The sequence below is a fragment of the Staurois parvus genome, unplaced genomic scaffold, assembly GCF_062004578.1.
Source record: "Staurois parvus isolate SC_StPar_1 unplaced genomic scaffold, SC_StPar_1.0 ptg000195l, whole genome shotgun sequence".
NCBI classification, from domain to species: Eukaryota; Metazoa; Chordata; class Amphibia; order Anura; family Ranidae; genus Staurois; species Staurois parvus.
Window position 1 is genome coordinate 6745529 of NW_028317991.1, and position 27762 is coordinate 6773290.

Below are 27762 nucleotides of genomic sequence, written 5' to 3' on the forward strand. Positions count from 1 at the left end.
GGGTTTAGTAACACTTTGAACCATCAAGATTGAGATTTGGGAAAGTTGATATGTCATTTAGAAATATGACGGCATCCATTTTTTTTATTGATTTCAAAAGTTCATTAAATGTTTACAATATAAAACAATTACATTATTTACATAGTATGTATAAATAAAATTAAAAGAGTGCAAATTTGTTAAGTACCCACACCAGTAGATTATAGAAAAAAAACATTTACAGTGTTCTACAAGTATGCCATATGCTAGAGACGTTTGCTGTAGTGCATGTTCAAAGAATGGCATGGACTGTTATTAAAGACATCCCTCACACATATTCAAAATAAACCCAAACTTCATTATTAGAATCTTTTTTTTTTAAGTTTTTCAGTAATTGATAGAATATGGAAGTGTTAGAACATCCATCCATTGGGAGATTCACCCTCACTATTTGTCCTGGAGACCATTGTCTCTGATGCAGAAAATAAAGGGAAATCCAAAGATTTTGCCTCCGTGAAAGGAGGTGAAAGGAAATCTACTGACAAATCTTGTTCTGATGTCAGCTGTCTAAAAGGGGATATCCACCAACTTTGGAGAAATCTCCTCTTACTTTCTGCCAAGTCTCTGGGACAGGAATTAACAGTGAATGGGATGCAAACAGTCTTGGGTTTACTTACACTTGAAAGATGATTTAGGCCTGTGGTCTCCAAACTGCTGCTAAGGGCCAGATGTGACCCTTTGCTTGCCTTTATACCAAGGATAGGGGATAATTCCTGCCACTGTCACCAACGAAAGGGAACTATTCCTCCCACTGAAATCAAAGATGATGCAATGTCTACTCCTACTGACACCAGGACATTTTCTAATCGCACTGGTCACAGTCCAGTCCCGCTAAAGTTTGAAGGAGAGTTAACTGGCTCTTTTAGAACAGTGGTTCTCAACCTTCCTAATGCCGCGACCCCTTAATACAGTTCCTCATGTTGTGGTGACCCCCAACCATAAAATTATTTATCCAGTAATTATAATTCATGAAGTGTCGTTTTACCTCCAATACTGCTGCTTTCTACACAGTAGCTGCTTTCTACACAGTAGCTGCTCTTTACACATTGGAAATATGTGTTGTCCGATGGTCTTAGGCGACCCCTGTGAAAGGGTCGTTCGACCCCCAAAGGGGTCGCGACCCATAGGTTGAGAACCACGGCTTTAGAAGGTTTGGAGATCCCTGATTTAGGCCTTGGTGACCATAGAAAAAAAAAATCAAAGCCCTTCATAGGTTTTTTAGCCTATAACATAACACCTGATGTGTCCATAAAGCTCACTTTCAGGTTTGGCATGGCCATCTACACCCTGGTCTGAAATGCCGGCCAACAGATGGCGCAATCAGCAACCATGCATGCATGCACAGTTTTTAATGTCTTCCCTCCTGGGACACTCCACATCTTCATGGATGGCCAGATCTCTGCTCTGGCAAAGAAGTAATGGCTGACCATCTGGCTGCATTTCAGTCGAACATACCATTCTAAAATGTTTTATGTTTTTCTTAACATAGGCAGACTAAATATCAAATGGCACCTGCTTTCTTCAAGAGTTTAGGTCCACTTTAAGAGCTCAAGTATGATTACACAAGTCTTTTATATTCTCATGTATTGTTTCCCCTTTGGATCATGAGCTCATATCTCTGTACAGTCATGTTGAAGAACTTAAGTCCTTTCTTAACAATCACTTGAGCGTCCAATGCAGTAATAATCCTTCTTAAAACAGAAGGTATTCACATACTGCGGTGAAAAAATGGCTGGATATCATCTGGTAGGATGGAGTCCTTCAACCATAGAGAACCTCTGGATATGCAAAGATACAGCCCAGGCTACACATCAGAATGACACAATTTTTTTTGTCCGGCCAACTGATCGGTCTATTTAGTGGCTGTTGTCGAACAATTGGAAATGTCTTTTGTGACTTCTTCAATCCCCCTTCCTTGACATCGCCCAGCGTTCTGATAGTAGTTATAAAGGTCCATGTTGTATTCATCTTCTTCCTCCTCCTCGTCTTCAGAGTCAGTGTCGTCATTGTAGAAGTGGATGGTGGCCTGGACTGGGAAATTGGCCAGGACTTTCTCTCCCATGTGTTGCAGATACTCCTCGGTTTTCGATTTGGGCATATACAGCCTTTCAAAATACAAAGAAAATGTCATTTAGAGACGTGTATTCAATTACTAGAATTTAAAGCTGATCTCTACGCCAATATAAAAAAAAAAAAAAAAATGAATGCATATCTGTATTCATTTAGAGCTCATTCAAAGGGACACTGAGGAGTGTCCCCCGTAGACACTGTGCGTTTGGATTCATGCACCCTCTCCAGCATGCATATCAAATTTTGACATACAACTGTCAGTACAGCCACTGTGTCTGCATCTACTTCTATGGGCTGCATTGGCGTCCACTTCTCTGGCCTGCCTGCACGCAGCTCCACGGTAGATTCACACACAGCAGACAGTGGCTCAACATGAAGGTCAGGTCTCAGCCCCATCTGAATGAGCCCTAATACATGTTTAAACATTGTTTTAAATGCAAGGAGTGCAACTGCCTGAATTTGACTAAATATAAGCTTTTTGCAGTCCATGTACAGCAGAGCTCAGACTGAGAAGCAGCACACACAGCATGCTGAAAGGAGAAGAAAGCAGAGTGACAGAGAGATAAGCTCATCACTCTGCTGCTTCTCCTTTACTGTCACAAGCTGGGGGTGGGTCCATGAGCCTGGGCTCAGAGAAAATGGGTTGAATAAAAGGTGGCTATCATTTAACCCAGAATACTGAGGATAACTAGTGGTGGAAAAAGAGTACTGCAGAGCATGGCTTTAGAGTGAAGGTAAGTATGGCAGCAAAAGCTGATTTTTATCAATGTTACTAAACCCAGGACCCTGCATTCACTATATCTTGTCTCCCACAGTACATAGAACATTGAAATGCAATTATTTTAGTAAATATAAACTGCTAAATACCTTTTCTCATCAGAAGCTAGAGCAGTCTTGTGACTTCTATCAGTGTCCAGCAGAGCACTGGTTAAAGCTTGTAGGAGGAGTTTACATTCTCCCCTGATTGTCCTATGAGGCTGCATAACCCCTGACCCTCTGCCTGGCCACTGCTGATTGGCCCTGTGCTGATCACATGCCCCCTACCAAGAAAAAAAAAAAATCTCTAGCAATACACACCAAACTGAGCATGTGCAGATTTCCCCCAAGGCTCTCTTCTATCAGGAGATGGATTGGGGACAGCAGAAGAAGGGGAGGATCAGAGAAGACAGGATCATAGAGCCTTTTTACACAATGCGAAGGATTAACCCTTTGGGTTCCACAATGAGTATAACAAGAATGCTTTACTGCATATACAGACTGATTTTACGGTTGTGGGTTTAGTAACTCTTTAATATGTTGGTCGACTGACATGAATTCTACTTTAAAGGAAATCTGTACTGAGGGAATATGTGGTTAGCCTTTTTGCTTAGCAGCTCAAGGGTCGTTGGTTCGAATTCTAATCACGACCCTACCTGCATGCAGTGTACATGTTCTCCCTGCACCTACGTGGGTTTCGTTCAGGTACTCCAGTTTCCTCCCACACTTAATTGGCTCCTGTCTAAGTTGGCCCTAATATATGTATGTATGAATGTGAGTTGGGGACCTTACACTGAGGGCAGGGACTGATATAAATGTACAATAAATACTGCATATGTAAAGTGTTACATTAATTGATGGCACTATATAAATTTGTGTAATAAAATAAATAGTAAAATAATATGTAGGTGGCCAATGCTGACCTCCTTCTGAAAATGCTAGTTGCTTGGCTTTTCCTGGCTTCAATACTTTCTCAGGCACTAACCCTGAATAGGAACACAGATCAGCAAATTCAGAGTAAATCAGAAATCTGCAGGCAACACACTTGATCCTGGCCAGCGACCCAAAGTATTGCAGCCACAAGAGCAACATGAAAGCCAGGGAAGTAGCATTTCCAGACATAGGGGTTATCGATTACAACCAGGGGCAGACTGACCATTTGGAAACTCGGGCCCGGGGTCAGTAGAGGGCCCAAGAGATGCCCCTGGTACCTTTTTCATAGGCTTTTTTGAGTTTGGGCAAGGACACAGGGGCCCCATGATCCCCTATTGCCCGGGGGCCCCATGAGTTGTCAGTCCGCCCCTGATTACAACCATTATATCTCCTATTCTTAAATTAAATGATTTTCAATAACTGTTGTATGAAGGGGCGGACTGACCATTTAGGCACCCGGGCACTGCCTGGGGTCAGTAGAGGGACCCATGAGATGCCCCTGGTACCTTTCATAGGCATTTTTGGGTGTGGTTTGAGTGTGGGCGAGGACACAGGGGCCCCATGATTTCTTATTGCCCGGGGGCCCCATGAGTTGTCAGTCTGCCCCTAGTTGTACGTAAAACAGAGGACACAAACCCAAAGCAGAACTTCAAGCAAGCTCATTCACTGTTTTCTAATAGTAAATGTCGAGGTTTTTTTTTTTTTGTAAACTCTTTCTGTATATTGCGACATGTCAGGAATTTATTTATACTTGTAAATTTACTGATATATCCAAATTAAGGAGTCTACAAAATTAGGATTTTTAAGGAATAGAATACTAAAGAGTTGGAACCTACCGCACTGGGTGTTGAAAGCCGTGTGCCCCTCTACTTCTAATATGCTGATTATCATTGCTTGCTGTGGATTCCTGTAATAAAGACCGTAACAAAAAAAAACAAAAAGAAAAGTTAATCCACCAATGTTCTAAAGAGTGTAACTTTCCTCGCCAAGATTCTGATACAGTAATACACAGGGCTTCTATTCAGCAGGACCACGGGGGAACACACCACCACTGAATGTATGGAATGGCAGTGGGTGCTGGAAGGTCTATTGCTGCTGGCTACTGGGGGATATATTATTGCAGGGGGGTCTATTTTTGCTGGAAGTAGATCTTTTGCTAATTGGGGATCTTATGTTGCTAAGGAGGGGGGTGTCAGTTGTTGGAAGGGATTTACTTTTGAGGAAGGAGTTGCTGGCTGTTGGGAGATCTATTGTTACTAGCGGGGGTCTATTGTTGCTGGGGTGGATCTGTTGTTGCAGGGGGTATTTTGTTGTAAAGGGGTCTGTTGTAGTTGGGGGGCTATTGTTGCTGTGGGGTCTATTGCTGCTGGGGGGTCTATTGTTACTGGCTGCAGTGGATCTATTTTACAGAATTTCTCATTATTAACAAATTCCATAAAAATGACTTATCCCCAAATTATACGTGGTTCTTTATTCTCTAAAAGGGGCAGTACTGGGGGGGGGGGGATAGGGGGTGGAACCAAGGGACGGTGCTTTTTTTTTTTTTCAAATCAAAATATAGCTCCACACTACTAAATGTTTCCCTCTCTGGCAGGAAGCGAATCCAAATTCTTCAGCAGTCGACACTTCAAGGAGTGTCAAATGCCTGCCCCCTCCACATGTTGTGTAGTGGCTGGTGGAAAGAACCCCTGAGCACAGTCATTCCCTTCCCAGTAATGATGAAGTTACATTCTGGAGTCCTGGATTAGATTTCTATGGAGGCAATGTGGAGTTTAACAAAAATGGTGGCCATCTTCACACAGACACTGACTCCCTGTTACATAATTGTGAATGAAATGGGTGAAAGATGGCTTCAGCTCCTGTTCTCCACTTGTAAAGAACTCCTTAGATGCTTTTCGCCTTTTTTGGGACTTACAGTAATTGTACGATTAAGCCCCGAAAAGAGCAAAACGCATCTAAGAAGTTCTCTACGAGTGGAGAATATGAGCTCAAGCCATCTTTCACCCATTTCATTCACAATTATGTAACAGGGAGTCAGTGTCTGTGTGCAGACAGCCGCCATTTTGTTGAAGTCTACTGGAGCCCAAGAAGCTGCTGATTGGACTGACACAGGTTTGGGGGGAATTCAGAGGTACTATTTTTATTGTTTTGGCTACAATGTGAAGTTTAGATATATCCAGATGACAGCTGGACAGGTCCTCTTTGTTTTAGTAAGCCTCTGTAAGAAAATACAGTAATACTGCTAATATAAAAGGGGATTTAGTGTAATTCTAGCCCTAGCTGTGTGCTTTGAGTATCTAGATTCAATAGCTAAGAGCAGGGTGTCTCACTTAAATGACTGCAGGCTCTATAAGGAAATCCTATTGTCTGTTAATCAACTGGACATCCTTTTCCTCTGTAATGCCTGCTGGAGGCTCACACATCAAACATGGCTTTTGCTCTGCTTCTCTATTCACAAATACAATGGAGCCTTTATTATCCCCACTGATACACACTCACTTTTCAAATCCGTACAATGCAGACATCAATACACCTGAGCTTCAGCAAGATTCAACCACAGTAGCCATACATGTTTGACAGCAGCTGGTTACGTAAACTTTTCCCGTCCAGTAAACCTTCTTTCAGCTCATAAAAGAGACATGTACACCTTCAGTGCACCTAAATAAATGCATATGTAGTCAGCTTGCACCAGAATTACCTGGGGGAACTTTAATAATTCAAGCAACTGTCTTTCCCCCCTAGATCAGGGTTTCTCAACCAGATTTCCATGGAACCTTAGGTTTCCTTGAGAGGTCGCTAGGGGTTCCTTGAGCAGTGATCAGTTTCTGCCTCTCAAATAAGTTCCCACTGACACCATAGATTTTTTTAGCCATCTTTATTTGGGGAATTCTTCCTAATGACCACAATTGTAAGGAGCATTCTTCCCACTAACGATCACACTAACATATCATGAGTTGTAGATACAGTAATTTTTAGCAGGCGTTCCCTGAGACCGGAAAGTTATTTCAAGGGTTCCTCTGTATTAAAAAGGTTTAGAAAGGCTGCCTTAGATGGACCATCTGAGGCTGTCTGTTGACAGGTGTCCATACATAACCCAATCCTACCAAAATTATCAGATTATGTTAATAAGTAGCTAGTGTTTATGTGTCCCTTCAAGGAACAGTCTACCCCAGGGGTAGGGAACCTTGGCACTCTACTGTAGCTGTGGTGAAGATATAAATCCCACCATACCCCTGGCCTTGAGAGTCATGAATGTGGCTTTCAGAATCTTGCAAAGGCTTGTTGGACTTATAGTTCCAAAACAGCTGAAGTGCTGAGGTTTTCTACCCACGGTCTTCCCAAACCTGATATACCTGTTTGGGATAGATACAGGTGGGAAGATTCATCCACCAGAGTCAGCCTCTGGCTTCTTTCATGCCCTCCATACTCCTACAGTGAGATCCCCCTGCTATAATTCCAAACTCTGTTCCTGTCTACCTGGGATTTTTCAGTGTTTCTAAAAGAAGGTCAGCATCTCTAACGAAAATAAGGTTGTGCAGACTTCCAAAATGGTATTTCTTTCTTTTGAATAAACTAGTGGCTGTTTAACCGCATGCCGCCCAGCCACTGTACATATACAGTGGCAGGGCAGCACTCACAGGCAAAACCACGTTTTAAGACGTGTGTTTTGTAAACAAATAGGGGGGAGCGCGCGAGGTGCGCCGCCGCCCTATTTGTCCTGCGGATCACCGCCGCAGATGTCAGTCGCCAGGTCACAGCCGCTCCTTAGCGGCTATGTCCCGGCGATCGGCGGCAAACAGTGACAGAGAGCACAGCTGCAGTAGCTGTGCTGTCTGTCACTTCCTTCTCAGCTCGAGGATGAGCTGATCGAGAAAGAACAGTTTCTCTTTCTTGATCAGCCTTGTCCCGCCCAGCACACACCCCCGCCCCCTAGTAAAACACTCCCCTCACTCCTATAACCCTTCCCTACAAAATAAAGTTAACCCATTCCTCCCCATTGCCATTAGTACAGTGTCAGTTTTTTTTTTTTGAACTGATCACTGTATTAGTATTTTTGGGGATGTCAGTGACCCCAAGTCAGTACCCCCCAATGTCAAAATGTCCGCCGCAGTCCCACAGTAAGTCGCTGGTTGCTGCCATAAGTCCCTGATCGCCGCCATAATTCGCTGATCGCCGCCATTATTAGTATAAAAAAACCCCTAAAAATCCCAGTATCTTTCCCGCCATTTGTAAATGCTATAACTTTCATGTAAACCAATTAATTTACACGTATTGGGGTTTTTTTTTAGCAAAGACATGTCGCAGAATGCATTTTGGCACAAATTTATGACTAAATTTGATTTTTGCATTTTTTTTTTACTGGACATGTTTTATAGCAAAAAGTCCAAAATATTGTTTTTTTTTCCCTCAAAATTGTCAGCCTTTTTTTTATAGCGCAAAAAATAAAAACCACACAGGTGATCAAATACCACCAAAGAAAGCTCAATTTGTGGGGAAAAAAGGATGTAAATTTCATTTATGTACCATATTGCATGACCGCGCAATTGTCTGTTAAACTAGCGCAGCGCTGTATAGCAAAAAAATGGTGTAAATTGCAGTATCTATACCATAGTTTGTAGACGCTATAACTTCCACACAAAGCAATCAATATACACTTATTGGGATTTTTTTTTACCAAAAACATGGAGCAGAATACATTTTGGCCTAAATTTATAACCAACTTTGAGTTTACTATATATTTTTTATAGCTGAAAATAAAAAATATTGTTTTTCTTCAAAATTTTTGGCTTTTTTTGTTTATAGCGTGAAAAATAAAAAGCGCACAGGTGATCAAATACCACCGAAAGAAAGCTCTATTTGTGTGAAAAAAAGGACGTAAATTTAATTTGGGTGCAGCATTGCATGACCGTGCAATTATCAGTTGAATTAGTGCAGCGCCGAGTAGCAAAAAGAGGCCTGGTCATTAAGGGGGGTAAATCCTCTGGAGCTCAAGTGGTTAAACTTTTGTTTTTTTGTCTGTGTCCCATTGGTGGTATTTCCATTCACTTCCAGCCCAGGAAACACAACAGGGATCTCTTCAAAGTGATTGGAATTCTCCTCTAGAGCTGTCATCAAAACAAATGTCCCATTATAACAATACAATGCAAAACATGAGGGGATCGAGGGCCCTGCCCCATTAGAATAATTCTCTTCACCTCTTGTACTGGTGACAACCAAAAAATATTTTGTTGCCTTCAGTCCCAGGAACAATGGTCACCAGGACAAACAGAGAGAATAAATCTCCTCAACCGGGACACAGACAGCAATAAAAGCCCGCCAAGGGTTCTAGCCCTTTAAAAAGAAGATTTTGGCTTTAGATACTTTATCATATGATCAGGAAAGAGCATTTAGGTGCCACAAAAGCTCATGGCACCAGTGATAGAATAATGAATTTCAGACTTACCAGTCTTTGCTGAGCCTCTAATTCTCTATTAGAAGATACCCAGGGTCTCCAGAGGACTGAGCTACAGGAAACATGAACATGGGACAATGAGATATAACATGGATAAAGCAAGAGATACAAAATAAATACAATATATATAGAAACAAGTCAAGGTGAAGTATTAGTATCAAAGTGATTACAGTATACCCTGTATAAAAAAACGACAATTTAAAATATTTGTTTTATTGATGTGCTATATATTGATGGATAATTTATTATAGATGATATATTATTTATGATTCCATAATAACAGTTTGCATTCACATTTAAATTACCCATATGGTTTGAGATTAAATCTGTACTCCAGGAAGACATAAGAAACACCATTAATTCTAGTAAAGAATTAATTTAAGTATATGAGATTCCTCACCTTGTAAAACAACCCATTCAGTTTAACCACTTGCCCTCCAGAGGATTTACCCCCCTTCCTGACCAGGCCATTTTCTGCGTTACAGCGCTGCGTTACTTTAACTGACAGTTGCGCATCATGCAACACTGTATCCAAATGAAATTTATATTTTAAAAAAATACCAACAATTTTGAGAAAAAAAATTATTTTTGACTTTTTGCTATTAAACATGTCCAGTAAAAAAATCAAATGTCTTTATAAAAAAAATCCCAATAAGTGTAAATTAATTGGTTTATGTGAAAGTTATAACGTTTACAAATGGTGGTATAGATACTGGGATTTTTTTTTTATTTTTACTAGTAATGGCGACGATCAGCGACTTATAGCAGGACTGCAGCGGGCATTCTGACACTGGGGGGGGGGACTGACTTGGTATCACTGACATCCCCAGTGACACCAATACAGTGATCAAAGCACTGACACTGTACTAATGGCACTGGGCAGGAAGGGGTTCACATGAGAGGCGATCAAAGGGTTAACTGTGTGCTGGGTGTGTTTTACTAGGGGCTGTGTGTTTGTGCTTCACTGTAATTACACTGCTTTCCATGGCTGTGCTGTGCACAGCCATCCAAAGCAGTGTGCACGAGCTGACAGGGAGGAGAACTGTTTTGTTTACAAAACAGTTCTCGGCAATCACTGGGCACTGGCAAGTAGTCACCGGGTGAGACCCGGTGATTGACAGCTGCGGCAGTGAATGGCGGTGCGGGTAGGGAGCGCGTGCCCCCTACCCTTAAATGCAAAATCACGTATATACACACGTGAGTTTGCGCACCCATGCCGCCCTGTAGCAGTATATCTGCTATAGGGCGGTCAGGAAGCCGTTAAAATAGAAATTAAAAGGCAGAACATTTGTGTATGCATATTAAAAAAAACCCCAAACATTATAAACACTTTTTTCCCTTTTTTATAAGTGATCACATTCCCTCTGTTCTCAGCTGCGTAAGAGCTGGGGGAGATGAAAAAGTAGCATACTGACCTTCCCTGTAAATGGCAGTGCAAGGTGCGGAGGTAAGGACAAGTATGGTCATTGGAGGAGCAGGCTGAGTTCCCAGCACAGCTAGAGAACTGACCATACTGCATTCTCCTGCTTAGTGTGGTCAGTTTATAATAGGAAAGCAGAGGAACTGGCAGGAACACCAGGGATTTCACACAAAGGCAGCAATACAAAGAGAACATACAAGTTCACGGTTCATACAAGTTCACGGTACAGCAGGCACATATCAGAAATATGAAATGCTAGGTTTACATATTATATGTATTTTTACATAGAATCTGCATAAAAACTCAAAGTTTGAAACTCAGGTCACTGACCTGGCTGTGCTGTCTGGCAGGGTTGCCTAGATCACATGGTTGGCAAAATAAAATAAAAAAAGCTTTATTATCTAAATTAGTCTAGATATGTAAAATATGGAGGGATGGCATTGTGGCTTAAACTGGACTTCTACTGTTCAAATTTCACCTGGCTCCATGTGAACTATTCAAAATTTGCTCTGTGGGTGCCTGCCTTCTACCTGAGCTCCCTCGATTGAAAAATCAAAAGGACAATAGGACAATGGTCAGGCGTACAGCGCTTGTATCCAAATCAGATGCAGCTGCTGTCTGGGTATTCTGACACCTGGCAGCACCGGCTTTCAAAATACAATAGCCGCAGCAGAAGATTCATCTGTTCTCATTGTGTAGGGTGGATGGAGGAACCTCTTTTCCATTCAGCCTACAAGATGAATGGAAATAAGCTATGTATGTATGGCCAGCTTTAGTGGTTAGCACATGTGCCTTGCAGCACTGGGGTCCTTGGTTTGAATCTTGGTCATACATCGTGCTCTACTTACCTCCAACACTCCAAAGACAGGCTGGTAGGCTAATTGGTTTCTGTCTAAATTGGCTCTAGTATGTGTGTAAAATGTGTCTTTGCACAAGTGTTATGACATTCTGCATGCTGAAGCAATTAGGGAGGGTTGAGAAAAGACCTGGCCAACTACCTCCCAAAAAAAGAAAAAAATTCTGCAAAAAAAATTCTATGGGAAAAGGCATTGTGCTCAAAGATTGGAAAACAAGATGCAATTTTCCACAAGCCAAGTTGATGGCCACTCTACATTCTTGCGTTCCAAAGGAAAATAGAGCTGCTCACCAAATAAAAGGCTTTAATATAATTTATTTAAACTTTCCAAAAAAGGCCAGTACCTCCTGGTAGAGCAAAAGTTCTAATGCGGTTCACTTGTATCAGAGCTTACTCATGGGGCCCATAAGGTCATAATGATGACTATATGAGTAAGCTTTGATACAAGTGAAACGTGTTAGTCTTGTGCACTACAGGAACAACGGTCTTATTTTGGAGAGTTTAAGTTGGATTAACCTCCCTGGCGGTATGATTATTTCAGATTTTTGGTGCTGAAAGCGGTACCATTATTTTGCATGGAAATATGTAGTTTTTTTTATTGTAGGCTGTAATTTTTAGGAATAACTCACTGAAATCTGTCTGAGTCTAGTAAACATAAAATTTGAAACATGAAATCATAAATTATAATTTAATAAATAATCATAAAAAATAATAATATAATAATAATACATTTAATTCAATAATATAATCAAACCGAAAACACTGAAATTTGAAATATAGCGCCAAGTTCGCACATCGCTGAGCAAAGTCGCAGAATCGTTTTCAGTGTCTGATGACGAATTTCTCCACGAATCATTATCACTCAATTCTGCAAGTGGTTCTGATTTACTATCGCTGTTCTCTAGCTGATCTAAACCGCTTTTGACCTAAAGGGACACTTTTTGGACGCCATGGACGTTTCTCAGTTTCCAGGCAGAAAGAACAGACAAAATGCAGGCAGGGCACAGGACAAAGCACTAGGGACAATATGTATGTGAAATGGGTTGAAACAGCAATGTTTTACTATGAAAAATGTGTTTTGAAAAAAATGAAATTTTTAAAAATATTTTCAAATTTCCCGCCGCCGGCAGCGCCCGTACGTCCCGACGTCACAGGGACTGGAACACAGAAGCCGGATGCCGGCATCGGCCGGAGATGGCTGGGGACGCTGCAGGGAACACATCGCGGGAGCGAAGGACAAGGTAAGCTCTGCAGGGACTCCCTGTGCAGCGCCGCATGGTAAGCCCGAGTGTAGCTCGGGGTTACCGCTTTTGGTACTGACATTTTACCCCGAGCAACAAGAGGGGAGCAAGGAGATGGGGCGTGGATTGTTATCCATCTATCCTATGTATATGTGCGTTCAGTCATGTCCACCTCTTTGGGCCAGCTCTCTGGACACCATTCCGCACTCTTGCATTCCAAAGGAAAAAGAAGCCACTTACCCTATAAAAACCTTTAACCTCCCTAGCGGTATTCCCAAGTGTAGCTCGGGGTTACCGTTTTTGGCACTGACATTTTACCCCGAGCTACACTCGGGAATACCGCTAGGGAGGCTAAAGGCTTTTATAGGGTAGGTGGCTTCTTTTTCCTTTGGAATGCAAGAGTGCTCAATGGTGTCCAGAGAGCTGGCCCAAAGAGGTGGACATGACTGAACGCACATATACATAGGATAGATGGATAACAATCCATGCCCCATCTCCTTGCTCCCCTCTTCCTTCACACTCCTTGAACGTCTGGTCTACAACCAATTGAGCGACCATCTCACCAAGAACAACCTTCTTGATCCTCTTCAGTCTGGATTTCGTCCTCACCACTCCACAGAAACTGCTCTCCTAAAACTCACAAAATGATCTACCAATGGCTAAAACCAATGGACACTATTCTGTACTCCTACTCCTGGACCTCTCGGCTGCCTTTGGAACTTTTGCCTGGTGTTCAGACTCAAGCTATATTTGACCTTAATTTCTTTCTTTTTTTATCTCTCCATCTTTGTCCATATTTGTCTTCTTTACCTTTCTCTTCTCCCACATGCTCTCTCTATAGACATAGTACATACAGCACACACGCAAACACACTTCTTTGCTCGTGTGACCCTATACATCTCCATTGAATAACAGGCAGAACCCTTTCAGGCTCATTAGTTACTCGTACTTTTTATTCCTCAGCCACCGGTCACATTGTTACATACCTAAGAAGTTTGTTCTTACTTAAACAGCTCCTAACCGAAGTTTCTCATTGAACAGCCGCAACTGTCCGTACAACAACTCCCTATAAAGTAAATACATCTAGAAGGCTGTATTATGAAGCCGTGTAAGAAGTGGAATATTAACCAGCTTTTATCTAACAGGTTTCAGGTCCAGTTCTTTACAATCCCAACATCAAAGAGCTGGCAGGAAACACCTTCAGGGTGCAACAATGACAGCTATAATCCCATAATTAACAGGTGGGGGGAAAAGACAGGTCTATTAAATTTCAGGCAAAGTGTCAAGCTAAATTCCCTTAAAGGGCCACTAAGCATAAAATAAAAAGTTAGCCTATAGAAAAATGGATTTATTTCAGGTACTTACATAGTGCCATCAATTTATGCAGTGCTTTACATGCATATTGTATATTCACATCAGTCCCTAACCCTCAAGGGGTGTACAATCTAAGGTCCCTAACTCACATTCATACATACACATACTAGGGACAATTTAGACAGGATCCAATTCACCTACCAGCATGTCTTTGGAGTGTGGGAGGAAGCCAGAGTACCTGGAGGAAACCCATGCAGGGACAGGAAGAGCATGCTAGCTTCAGGCAAGTGGTGCCGTGGTTGGGATTCAATCCAACGACCCTAGTGCTGCCAGGTGGAAGGGCTAACCATTTAGCCACTGTGCTGCCCCATTTTAATGCCATTGTTGGAAATCACATAAAAGTCTCCTGGTGCTGGGTCTGCCAGATGCTCTCAATGCTGTCCACCATTGCTAATGACCCAATGAGATTGAATGATAAACCATTATGACGTATGTCAAGAAACCATCAATGTATAAGATGGCCTTTCTAATAAAACATATTGAAACACAAAACATTTCCATAAAGGATTATATGTAAAATGGGGTTGCTTTAGTAGGGAGATGTATACTCTATTAAATGGGCCTTCCTTCTATTTGTCATCTGACTATACTTTTTCCATAATTTAGGTCCAACTAGCCCACTATCTTTCCCCAAAAATACTATACTGTTGCTGAGACCTCAGACCAAACACAATGGACTATGCATGTCCAAGAGGCAGTTCATCCTTGTGCAGAGCCAACTGGGCTACAGGCTTCTGCACATATTCTCATACTCATACTTGTAGGGTGCACCACAGTGCCTAAATAGTTAACAGTTCCACCTGGTAGCACTACGGTTTTTGCTTTGAATCCCAACCATGGAACTAACTGCCTGGAGTTTGCATGTTCTCCCTATGCCTGAATGGGCATGCTGGTAGGTAAATTGGCCTAGTATGTGTATGTATGAATGTGAGTTAGGGACCTTAGATTGTACACCCCTTTAGCCTAGGTTCACATATATGCGGTGCGGTATATAGCATGTGATTTGCACAGGAACCGCACCACATTCCTGTGCAAATCACATGCAAATTGTGTCTGGTACAATTGGAGCCATACATTTTGTATGGCTCTAATCGCACCGCACCCAAAGAGGTGCAGGACCCTTTTTTGGGTCCGCACTAGAATCGGATCGCATGGGTATTCACACCTATGCAATCCGATAATGCACATCGCACCGCGTTTTGCGGACCGCTTTCGGGGGGGTTGTTGACTTAAATTATACACTCGCAGCAGTTTTCATGAGCGGGGTGTGATTCTGATGTGGATCGCGCAGAGAAAACGTGTGAACCAGGGCTGAGGGTTAGAGACTGATGTGAATGTACAATATATTTGTGGTGCTATACAAGTACCTGTAATAAATAAAATAAATACACAATAACCTCCTTGTAAGTTTGCAGGGAAATTAATTCTACATTATAATCAAAAGGTATTGTATGCACAGCACAGGACAAAAAGGTATTGTATGCACAGCACAGGACAAAAAGGTATTGCATGTACCGTACCTTATGGCCAGCCAACTCTTGAGAGGAGTAACACCACTAAAGCCCCGTACACATGATGAGAATATCAGACAAAATGATCGTTTTTTTTTGCACGCTAGTCTCATATCGATAATGAAAAGTTTATTAAAGTTACAAAAATTCTCATGGGACAGAATAAAAATTTGTGATGTCATGTAAAGTATTTGTATTGTATTTTCAGGTGAAAACTGAACTGATTGAACAACAAATTGTACGATCTGGTATGGTACGAGAAATGTTCTTGAATCATTTTGGATGAAAGCTCTGTACTAATGATCAGATTATCGTACGATTGCTTGGAAAGAGGTATTTTTTGTAAGATTTTCTGATCATGTGTACTAGGCTTAAGTCCTGCTTAGACCATGATATGTAGAACAGTATGGAGGAGATTTACTAAAACCGGTGCACACAGAATCTGGTGCAGCTCTGCATACAAACCAATCATCTTCCAGGTTTTATTGTCAAAGCTTAACCACTTGCCCTTGCCTCCTCCCTATAGTAGAAGTACTGCTACATGGCGGCAGGGCTGCGCAAAATCACGTATATATAAGTGATTTGCATTTCCAGGTAAGGGGTGCGCACGCACCGCTGTACCCGCGCCGCTACTGGCAGCTAGAGATGTCAATCATCAGGTCCCTGACGGCACTCGCCGATTGTTGGGGAAAGCTGACAGGGTAGAGACCAGTGTGTAAACAACACAGGTTTCTCTCCTGTCAGCATGGACATGCTGCTTTGCATCTCTCTGCACAGCAACAGTGCACACAGTAAAAACACACAGCACACACAGTTAACCCTTTGATCGCCTCAGATGTTAACCCCTTCCTGCCCAGTGCCATTAGTACACTGTCAGTGCTTTTTATTAGCACTGATCACTGTAATAGTGTCACTGGAGATGTCAGTGATAGTTAGTCAGTTCCCCCCCAGTGTCAGAATGCCCGCCGCAGTCCCTCTATAAGTCACTGATCGCCGCCATTACTAGTATAAAAAAAAAAATTAAAATCCCAGTATCTATACCGCCATTTGTAGATGCCATAACGTTCACGTAAAACCAATTAATTTACACGTATTGGGATTTATTTTTTTTAGCAAAGACATGGAGTAGAATACATTTTGGCCCAAATGTATGAAGAATTTTTTTTTACTGGATATGTTTTATAGCAAAAAGTCAAAAATATATATTATTTTTCACAATTGTCGGTCTTTTTTTGTTTATAGTGCAAAAACTAAAAGGTGATCAAATAGCACCAAAAGAAAGCTCTATATGTGGGAAAAAGGACATAAATTTAAATTATGTACAGCTTTGCATGACCGCGCAATTGTCAGTTAAAATATCGCAGCGCCGTATCCCAAAAAATGGACTGGTCAGGAAGGGGGGTATATCCTCTGGAGGGCACGTGGTTAAACAAAAATTGTACAAGAAACATTTTCATGCCTGTCCCTTCTAAAAAGTTGGGGCAAAAGCTGTGTACTAATGATCAGATTATCGTACGATTGCTTCGAAAGTTGGTATTTTTTGTGTGATTTTCTGATCTTGTGTACTAGGCTTAACTACTTTACACCAGTGTTTCTCAACCTTTTTCAGTCACAAGGCACCCCTGTCCAGGGCTTGGTTCACGTTACTGCGTGTCACGGAACGCACGCAAAATCATGCTCATTCCTGACACGAAGACAAATTCTCTGCTCTTTAGGGGTACCCCCATACATTGGCAAAAGTGGGGTGTTTTTGGTGTGGTGCAATTTTACAACTAAGGTCAATGATGACTTTCCCTGCATTTCTGCAGGCAAGGCAGCCCATTGAAATGAATAGGCTGCCCTGCACACAGCCACACAGATGTGAACCAAGGGCCTGTTCACCTGTAAGGGCGGTAAAACCACACAATTGAGCTGCTTTTACCAATCCCAACTGCTCCCCTTTTAGCTGCAGAAACAGCAGCTGGGGAAATACACATGCTGTTGCAGCAGCTTAAAGTATATCTCCAGGTGAATGGGGTTGAACTACAACCACCCCACAATTGAGTTGTGGTGTGGTGGAAACCGCAGGTAATGTGCATAAAAGACTCCGTGCTGCACCCACACTGTGGCCAAACTGCAGCAGGGCAACATGTGAGAAGAATACAAAATAAAAAGAAGTGCAGTACACCATTTTAGAAAGTAATGAAAACCGCATAGCAAAAAAATATAAATAAAAAAAAATAAAATAATAATAATAAAACACACACATATATATCTCCATCTATGCAGTCGTATACAACCCTTGGCAATTGCATGGACCGTCACTCATGACTTTTTCCATGATTTCTCTTAGCAATTATTTTACAGGGTAGGTTGTCAGGTCTTTCCCAACCCCCTACCATGCAGGAGATCCCACATGGCCAGGGATGAATCTAGGACAATTTAGACAGGAGCCAATTAAACTACTAGCATGTCTTTGGAGAGTGGGAGGAAACCGGAGTACCTGGAGGAAACCCATGCAGGAACAGGGAGAACATACAAACTCCAGGCAGGTGGTGCCATGGTTGGGAATTGAACCCATGATTCATTTACTGCATGGCAAATGTGCTAACCACTAAGTCACTGTGCTGATATATATATAATTTTTTGTTTGTTTGCTATGTGGTTTTGATTACTTTCTAAATGTTGTGCTGCACTTATTTTTTATGCTTCATGCACATTGCCCTGTTGCAGCTTGGCCACTAGACTCTATAGGAAACCGCAGGTAATGTGCACGAAAAACATGGGTACCCTGCGCTGCACCCACACTGTGGTCGAACTGCAACAGGGCAATGTGCATGAAGCATACAAAATAAGTGCAGCACAGCATTAGAAAGTAATGAAAACCTCAACCTCAGTAATGAATCCCCACCATAGTGTGTACCTCCCAGAGCTCAAATGCAGCGCACTGAAGAAAAACTGTCTTTTTCTGCCCTCTCACACGCCAGCATGTGCATGACAGAAGAGCTCGTCCACCACAGCTAGAGCAGGTCGCTTACCGCACTCCCAGAAAACCACGTGGGACGTGATGATGTCATTGGTTGCCAGGACTCAGGCGGGTTGCCTGCAGAGCTTCCTGAGTGCCGGTGACATCTGCATGCACTTTTTACTCAGCAGACTGGCACCGCTGTAAAGAAAAAACTTTGCTGGTGGAGAAAAAAAAAGTCTATTTTGCATAAACTGGGGGATATTTTGGTAATTTTCCCGCATCACCCTGGTTGAGAAACGCTGGTTTAGACCATGATATGTAGAACAGTATGGATGAGAGTTACTAAAACTTGTTCACACAGAATCTGGTGCAGCTCTGCATAGAAACCAATCAGCTTCCAGGTTTTATTGTCAAAGCTTAGAGTGTTACTAAACCCCGGACCCTGCATTCACTATATCCGGTCTCCCTGGACCCTGCATTCACTATATCCGGTCTCCCCGGACCCTGCCGTCACTATATCCGGTCTCCCCGGACCCTGCCGTCACTATATCCGGTCTCCCCGGACCCTGCCGTCACTATATCCGGTCTCCCCGGACCCTGCCGTCACTATATCCGGTCTCCCCGGACCCTGCCGTCACTATATCCGGTCTCCCCGGACCCTGCAGTCACTATATCCGGTCTCCCCGGACCCTGCAGTCACTATAACCGCTCTCCCCGGACCCTGCAGTCACTATAACCGCTCTCCCCGGACCCTGCAGTCACTATATCCGCTCTCCCCGGACCCTGCAGTCACTATATCCGCTCTCCCCGGACTCTGCATTCACTATATCCGGTCTCCCCGGACTCTGCATTCACTATATCCGCTCTCCCCGGACCCTGCATTCACTATATCTAGTCTCCCCGGACCCTGCAGTCACTATAACCGCTCTCCCCGGACCCTGCAGTCACTATAACCGCTCTCCCCGGACCCTGCAGTCACTATAACCGCTCTCCCCGGACCCTGCAGTCACTATAACCGCTCTCCCCGGACCCTGCAGTCACTATAACCGCTCTCCCCGGACCCTGCAGTCACTATAACCGCTCTCCCCGGACCCTGCAGTCACTATAACCGCTCTCCCCGGACCCTGCAGTCACTATAACCGCTCTCCCCGGACCCTGCAGTCACTATATCCGCTCTCCCCGGACCCTGCATTCACTATATCTAGTCTCCCCGGACCCTGCAGTCACTATATCTGGTCTCCCCGGACCCTGCAGTCACTATATCCGCTCTCCCCGGACCCTGCATTCACTATATCTGGTCTCCCCGGACCCTGCATTCACTATATCTAGTCTCCCCGGACCCTGCAGTCACTATATCCGCTCTCCCTGGACCCTGCATTCACTATATCCGCTCTCTCCGGACCCTGCATTCACTATATCCGGTCTCCCCGGACTCTGCATTCACTATATCCGGTCTCCCCGGACCCTGCATTCACTATATCCGCTCTCCCCGGACCCTGCATTCACTATATCCGCTCTCCCCGGACCCTGCATTCACTATATCTGATCTCCCACAGTACACAAAACATGGATGTGCAATTTTTTTTTCTGTATATATAAACTGATAAATACCTTTTTCATCAGCAGTTAGAGCAGTCTTGTGACTTCTATCAGTGTCCAGCTGAGCACTGGTTAAAGCTTGTAGGAGGAGTTTTCATTCATTTCATTGCAACTTCTCTAGCAATACACACCAAACTGATCATGTGCATGTGACTATGGATTTAGTCTGTATCAGGTAGTCATTTCAACAAGAGGAGGGGCAGAGAAGACAGGGTCAAACAGCATTTTTACACAATGCAGAGGATTAACTCCTTAGGTTCCACAGTGAGTATAACAAGCATGCTTTACTGCATATACAGACTGATTTATACTGTTGTGGGTTTAGTAACACTTTAACTGAACAAGCTGAAGTCAGAAGCTGATTGGTTACCATGCACAGCTGATTGGGTATTCTTTGCAAAGAGAAGCTTTACCTCATTCCAGCTGAGCTCTGGTTAAAGCTTGTAGGAGGAGTTTTCATTCTGCTCTAGGAGGATGCAAAACCCCTGACCTCTGTCTGGACAGTGCTACTTGGCCCTGTGCTGATCATATGCACGCTCCCAAGAAAATAAAACCTCTCTAGCAATACACACTAAACTGAGCATGTGCAGAATGGCTATGGTTTCAGTCTGTCTTATCAGGTGGTCATTTCAACAGGAGGAGGGACAGAGAAGACAGGATGAAACATCCTTTTTACACAATGCAGAGGATTAACCCCTTAGGTTCCACAGTGAGTATAACAAGCATGCTTTACTGCATATACAGACTGATTTTACTGTTGTGGGTTTAGTAACACTTTAATTGAACAAGCTGAAGTTAGAAGCCGATTGGTTACCATGCACAGCTGATTGGGTATTTTTTGTAAAGAGATGCTTTACCTCATTTATTAAGCTCTGGAGCAACTGCACTTGCAGACTATACTTCTATTTGCCTTTAGTAAATCAACCCATCAATATGGCAGTCGCACAGTTTGGTTGCATTGGGCAAGGACCTCATGGCTGTAACAGATGCCATCGGATCCCCCTTTGTAGGGTGGGAATATTTTGGCTATTGGACCTGGTGAGCTGAGCAGTGTTGGGGGTTGCTCCAAGCTTCACCCCTTATCTTATGCATAAACACAAAAGCAAGCCCAGCATTCATGTTTATGTGCAAGTTGGACAGTACAGTGGCAAAATGGTTAGCACTTCTGCCTGGCAGTACTAGGGTTGTTGGTTCAAATCCCAGTCACAGCACCTCCTGCCTGGAGTTTGCATGTTCTGCCTGTGTGGGTTTCCTCCAGGTACTCCGGTTTCCTCCCACACTCCAAAGACATGCTGGTAGGTGAATTGGCTCCTGTCTAAATTGTCCCTAGTATGTGTATGTATGAATGTGAGTTAGGGACCTTAGATTGTACACCCCTTGAGGGTTAGGGAGTGATGTGAATGTACAATATATATGTATAAAGTGCTGCGTAAATTGATGGCGCTATATAAGTACCTGAAATAAATAAATTGTAGCACACCAGCCAATCCTGTGACCAACTTTGGGGATTACTGAAGCAGCAGCAGACAGCAAACCACGCTCTGCTCTTCCCTAGCATTGTACATGCCTTTGATGTCTAAATGATTTACTGTAATTATCAGTATGGCTGGCAGGCAATGTGCTCCAACTACAACGGTCAGAGACTGCCGAACACAGGAACACAGGCAGCCTAGGGCCAGAGAGCGGTCAGAACAGAGAACGTTTGGAAGTCTATGAGCTTTCTGAACCCTCCACAGACATCTCCAAGTAAACGGACTAGTCTGGAGAAGTCTAGGTGATCAGAGCAGTTCTCATTTTAAAGTATAATTAAACTTTCACCGTGTAAAGCAACTGATACAGTTTAAAATAGAAATGAAAGGTAAACGTTTTTCTCCTTTTTTTTTTATAAGTGATCACATACCCTCTGTTCTCAGCTGCATACGAGCTAGGGGAAGAGAAACTGCAGCACACTGGGAAGGGGGGGGGGTGACAGCTCATTTTATTATTATTATACAGGATTTATATCACGCCAGCAGTTTGCTTAACGCTTTACAAAGAAAAGGGAAACAGTACAGCAACAATACAGTTCAATACAAGAGGGTTAGGAGCAGGGGCGGACTGACCATTAGAGCACTCGGGCACTGCCCAAGGGCCCAGAGTCAGTAGAAGGCCCCAAGAAATGCCTGATACCTTTTATAGGCTTTTTTTGGGTGTGCTTTGAGTGTAGGCAAGGACACAGGGGCCCCATGATCCCCTATTGCCTGGGGGCCCCATGAGTTATCAGTCCACCCCTGGTTATGAGGGCCCTGCTCCTTGGAGCTTACAATCTAAGAGGGAGGGACTGGTGGTACAAAAGGTAATAACTGTGGGCAGGGGCGGACTGACCATTGGGGAACTCAGGCACTGCCCGAGGGCCCGGGGTCAGTAGGGGGCCCCATGAGATGCTCCTGGTACCTTTCATAGGCTTTTTTGGGTGTGGTTTGAATGTGAGTGAGGACACAGGGGCCCCATGATCCCTAATTTCCCAGGGGCCCCATGAGTTGTCAGTCCGCCCCTGACTGTGGGGGATGGACTGGTAGGAGAGATAGAAGATTCCATTATTAGCTTAAGACAGGATAGGCTTCCCTGAAGAGATCATGTCTGATCATTGGAGGAGAGCAGGCTGAGTTCTCAGCACAGCCAGAAAACTGATCACATTGAGCTATTCTGCTTAGTGTGGTCAGTTTTTAATAGGAAAGCAGAGGGGCTGGCAGGAACACCAGGGATTTCACACAAAGGAAGCAATACAAAGAGAGCAGGATACTTTTTCATACATGTACAGGGTACAGCAGGCACATATCAGAAATATGATATGTTGGGTTTACATATTCTTTAAAGCGGATTTACAGGGATGGCTATGACTAGTTAAAGCTTGGACTAATCTATGTATGTGCCATACCTGTGTGATCATTGTGGAAGCTGGAAATCACTGTAGGAGGCTCCACTACTGCAGTGATTTCCACTAGCTTTTGGGTCCCATGCCAAGTGGGCAGCACAGTGGATAAGTGGTTAGCATTTCCGCCTGGTATTACTAGGATCGTTGGTTGAAATCCCAACCATGGTGACCATAGTGCCTCCTGCTTGGAGTTTGCATGTTTTCCCTGTGCCTGCGTGGGTTTCCTGCGGGTACTCCGGTTTCCTCCACACTCCAAAGACATGCTGGTCCTGTCTAAATTGGCCCTAGTATGTGTATGTATTGGCCCTAGTATGTGTATGTATTGACCCTAGTATGTGTATGTATTGTATGTATTGACCCTAGTATGTGTATGTATTGACCCTAGTATGTGTATGTATTGACCCTAGTATGTGTATGTATTGACCCTAGTATGTGTATGTATTGACCCTAGTATGTGTATGTATTGTATGTATTGGCCCTAGTATGTGTATGTATTGGCCCAAGTATGTGTATGTATTGGCCCTAGTATATGTATATGATTGTACACCCCTTGAGGGTTAGGGACTGCTCTGAATGTACAATATATATACACACATGTAAATTGACAGTGCTATATATGTACCTGAAATATAAAATTCAAGGAGCACTTTGCTTTTTCTCAAAGCATTCTCTGATTGGACGAGGTTGAGAGGCATGGTGTGGCCACCATAGGATTCATTTTGATCAGATTTGATCAAGCCTGTCAATCAGCAAGGACAGTATAGTATAGATCGTTTTACATCAGTCGGTACTTTGCTCATGAATACGATCGTTTTTTCAATTGATGGAAACAGATGTGATTGATAACTTATGATCAGAAGTAACGATCATATCTATTATTTAATTATTTTATTATCTAACTATTGTTTGAAATCCATTTTCCTGTGTGGAATGGGTTGTAAATTACATTTGTATCTTGACGATCTTGACTATTGATTGACTTTCTTGACTATTGATTGAAATCTACTCCCTGGTGTGTAACATATCGATCAAATGGGTTGTCAACTATAGAATGATTCTTCCTATTGGATATTAGAGTGTAAGCTCTCAGGAACAGGGCCCTCTTAGTCTTCTTGTATTGAGTTGCATTATAGCTGCACTGACTCCATTATAATATAAAGTGCTGTGGAAACTATTGGCGCTATATAAATCCTGAATGATCCTGGAAGAGATTGATCAGAAAATAAATCTATCATTTATTCAAGCGTGTACTGTTGCCATTAATTGATCGGAAGGGAAGTTGTTAAGGCAATTCAAGTGTCTGCAAATTCGATCGTTATGATCAAATTGCACATTAATCGGATTAAAAAAAAAAAAAAAAAAATTGAACTGTAGGGGTTATTTACTAAAACTGGACTGTGCAAAATGTGGTGCAACTCTGTTTCCAGGTTTTAGGTTCCATTCACATCAATGCTTTTTTTTTTTGTGCTTTTTGCTTTTTACAGAAACGCACTACAGTCCATTTAACATGGTTTCCTATGGAACATGTTCACATCTATGCTTTTTTGAGCTGCTGCGTTTTTGGAAAGGCTCAGGGACTTTTTTAAAAGCAAAAAGCAGCATTTTTACTACAATAGAGTTCAATGGAGAAGCTGCTGAAATGCATGGTAGTGCGTTTTTGCCGCTCTGTTGCATTTTTATTCTGCCCAAAAAAATTGCACTTTAAAAAAAAAAAAAAAAAAAAAACACTGAACAAAATGCACAATGTGGTAAAAATTAATCAAAAATGTGTGTGGAGAAAAGAAAGAAAATTGTAAAAAGTACTGGAGAAATGCAAAATGCATATATGTGAACCAAGCCTAAGGCTCCATGTACATGAGCCTACCCTGACCGCCGGCCGTGGGAAAACACGGCAACCGCGGTACCGCGATTTTGCCGTGTTTCGCGTTTTCCCATGGTGGGCGGTCAATACGTTCCTATCTTGAACGCGCTTCTTCCGCATTCAGGAGCAGGGGCGGACTGACCATTTGGGAACTAGCGCACTGCCCGAGGGCCCGGGGTCAGTAGGGGGCCCCATGAGATGCCCCTGGTACCTTTTTCATAGGCTTTTTTGAGTTTGGGCAAGGACACAGGGGCCCCATGATCCCCTATTGCCCGGGGGCCCCATGAGTTGTCAGTCCGCCCCTGTTCAGGAGAACGAGGCAGCTTAAAAAGCCTAGGTGTACATGGAGACACAAACTTTTATGGAGTTGAGTTTAGGAGCTTTGGCAAAAAAAATGCCAAGAGCTCCTAAACTCGAGTTCAGGAGCGGCTCGTGTACATGAATCCTGACACCCCGGTCACACCGATCCCGACTTTGAAATCATGCAATTTACAGTGAAAGATTTCAAAGTTGGATGACATGCCAATTTGAGGTGCAATTTGCAAGATATCTGACACAGATGTCTGCAAATCGCACCAAAAGTAGTGCATGCATTTTTGACACGCTTTTTCCGCATTTTTTTATGCGTTTTTTTGTTGCTAGACAGATTAAATCGCAGAATGCATCAAAAACTCAGCAAAAACGCACTACATGCTTTTTGCAGCGTTTCCCTTGAAGTCTATAGAACCAAAAATGCAGCTTTTTGCATTAAAAAAGTCCCTGACCCTTTCCAAAAAACGCACCGGAGAAAAACGCGGAGATGTGAACGTGTCCTAAAAGAAATCATGTTAAATGGACTGTAGTGCGTTTCTGCAAAACGATGCGTAAAAAGCTGAGGTATGAACCTGGGGTGGTTGAACAAGCTGAAGTTATGCAGGCCATAGACGGTTCGTTTATCGACTGATTTTTTGTTCAAAAAACGAAACATCGGTCGTTCTGTTGCCACCAATGATTGCGAAAATTGCCGTTTTTCACAAATTTTCCAGCATGATCAATAATAGAAATGAGGAGGAACCGCGAAAATCGACCGATGCCATTGCCCCACTAACAGTGCAAAATTCGGCCGATAAATGAACCGTCTATGGCCTGCATTAGAAGCTGATTGGCTACCATGCACAGCTGCACCAGATTCTGAGTGTAACGGTTTATACCTAGGTTCACACCTAAGCGTGTTCCGCAGCATTTTGCAGAAACGCACTACAGTCCATTTATCATGATTTCCTATGGGACACGTTCGCATCTCCACGTTTTTTGGAAAGGGTCAGGGACTTTTTTAAATGCAAAAAAGTTGCGCTTTTTGGTTCTATAGAGTTCAATGGAAACGCTGCAGAAAAAACATGTAGTGCTTTTTGATGCATTTTTGACACGTTTTTGCTCTATTTCGCATTTTTGATGCATTTTTGACACGTTTTTGCTCTATTAATCTGCCTAGCAAAAAGAAAAAACCCCCCAACAAAACGCATGTGAAAAAACGCACCGCAAAAAATACTGCAGAAACTGATCAAACTCAAACGTCATAGGTGTGAACCTAGCCTTAGTAAATCTCCTCCTGTGTATGGTCACCATTGGAGTTAGTTCAGGCAGTCAGAACTTTGCTCAGAAGACCTAGGATCAGGGGCGGACTGACCATTTGGAAACTTGGGCACTGCCCAAAGGCCCGAGGTCAGTAGGGGGCCCCATGAGATGCCCCTGGTACCCTTTTCATAGGCTTTTTTGGGTTTGGGCAAGGACACAGGGGCCCCATGATCCCCTATTGCCCGGGGGCCCCATGAGTTGTCTGTCCGCCCCTGCCTAGGATCTGCGTTTCAGAGATTCCTATTCCTGCCATACCCTGCTTTTTCTTTTATTTAGCATTTTCAATGCTGTGTGCGTCCATAGAGGCAATCTTCTTTATTCCATCCAGATGTTAACACGCAGTGACACTTTGCTGACATCACTCAGCATCTAAGTCTAGGTTCACACCTATGCAGGTTGCGTATGAGGCGTTTCTGCATTGCGTTTTTGACACATTTTGCAGGGTTTTTTTTTTTCTTGTTGCTAGGCAGATTTAAAATGCATCAAAAACACAGCAAAAATGCAGCAAAAACGCAATACATGCTTTTCTGCAGCATTCCCATTATTATTATACAGTATTTATAAAGCGCCAATAGTTCGCTCAGCGCTGTACATTACAATGGGAGACAGAACATGCGACAGTACGAAAACAATACAATGCGATACACGAAGTCTATAGAACCAAATACACAATATTTTGGGTTCAAAAAAGTCCCTGACCCTTTATAAAAAACGGAGATGTGAACGTGTCTCATAGGATATCATGTTAAACGGACTGTACTGCGTTTCTGAAAAACGCAGCAGAAAACGCTTAGGAGTGAACCTGGGGTCAGATGGGTTTAGCCATTCGCAGTCGTGTGCAGCGCACTGAGCGACACGCAGTTGTGGATGGCAGGAACTGTCTCTTGTATAAGAAGACCCTCTGAATCCTCTTGTAATCAGTTGAAGTCAATGGTACTGTGTGCCCTTATGATGGAAAGCGCTGCGTAAACCATTGGCTCTATATAATAATAATACAGGTAAAATAAATCGATTGCGATAGCTGCTTACCTTTCTGCTTGGCCAAGGTGCACTGCGCCGGCGCTGCTGGAACACATGTGAGCCAAGGTGGCCTTCAGCATATAGTGTGTAGAATCCATGGTGGGAGCGTTGTGTGTGTGTTCGGTCAGCTTGCTGTGTACTGTGTGCTCCATGGA

The 27762-nt window shown here is 43.1% G+C and overlaps 1 protein-coding gene across 1 annotated transcript; it reads right to left on the reverse strand.

Annotated features, from left to right (window-relative positions):
• Window positions 1–66: 66 nt before the first annotated feature.
• Window positions 67–27762, reverse strand: RIPPLY3 (ripply transcriptional repressor 3). Its single transcript, XM_089677979.1, has 4 exons — window positions 27617–27762; window positions 9242–9302; window positions 4635–4705; window positions 67–2144 (listed from the first exon to the last, which is right to left on the reverse strand). The coding sequence occupies exons 1-4, from the start codon at window positions 27757–27759 to the stop codon at window positions 1892–1894; spliced, it is 528 nt and encodes a 175-aa protein (XP_089534105.1). The 5' UTR covers window positions 27760–27762; the 3' UTR covers window positions 67–1891.

Bases quoted from the DNA above. Each gene is read 5' to 3' on its own strand.
- RIPPLY3 (XM_089677979.1), bottom strand. From the start codon at position 27,759: ATGGAGCACACAGTACACAGCAAGCTGACCGAACACACACACAACGCT. The intron at 9,303-27,616 runs GTAAGCAGCTAT...TGTTTCCTGTAG, and splicing joins CACCTTGGCCAAGCAGAAAG to CTCAGTCCTCTGGAGACCCT. The intron at 2,145-4,634 runs GTAGGTTCCAAC...GTATTTTGAAAG, and splicing joins GGCTTTCAACACCCAGTGCG to GCTGTATATGCCCAAATCGA.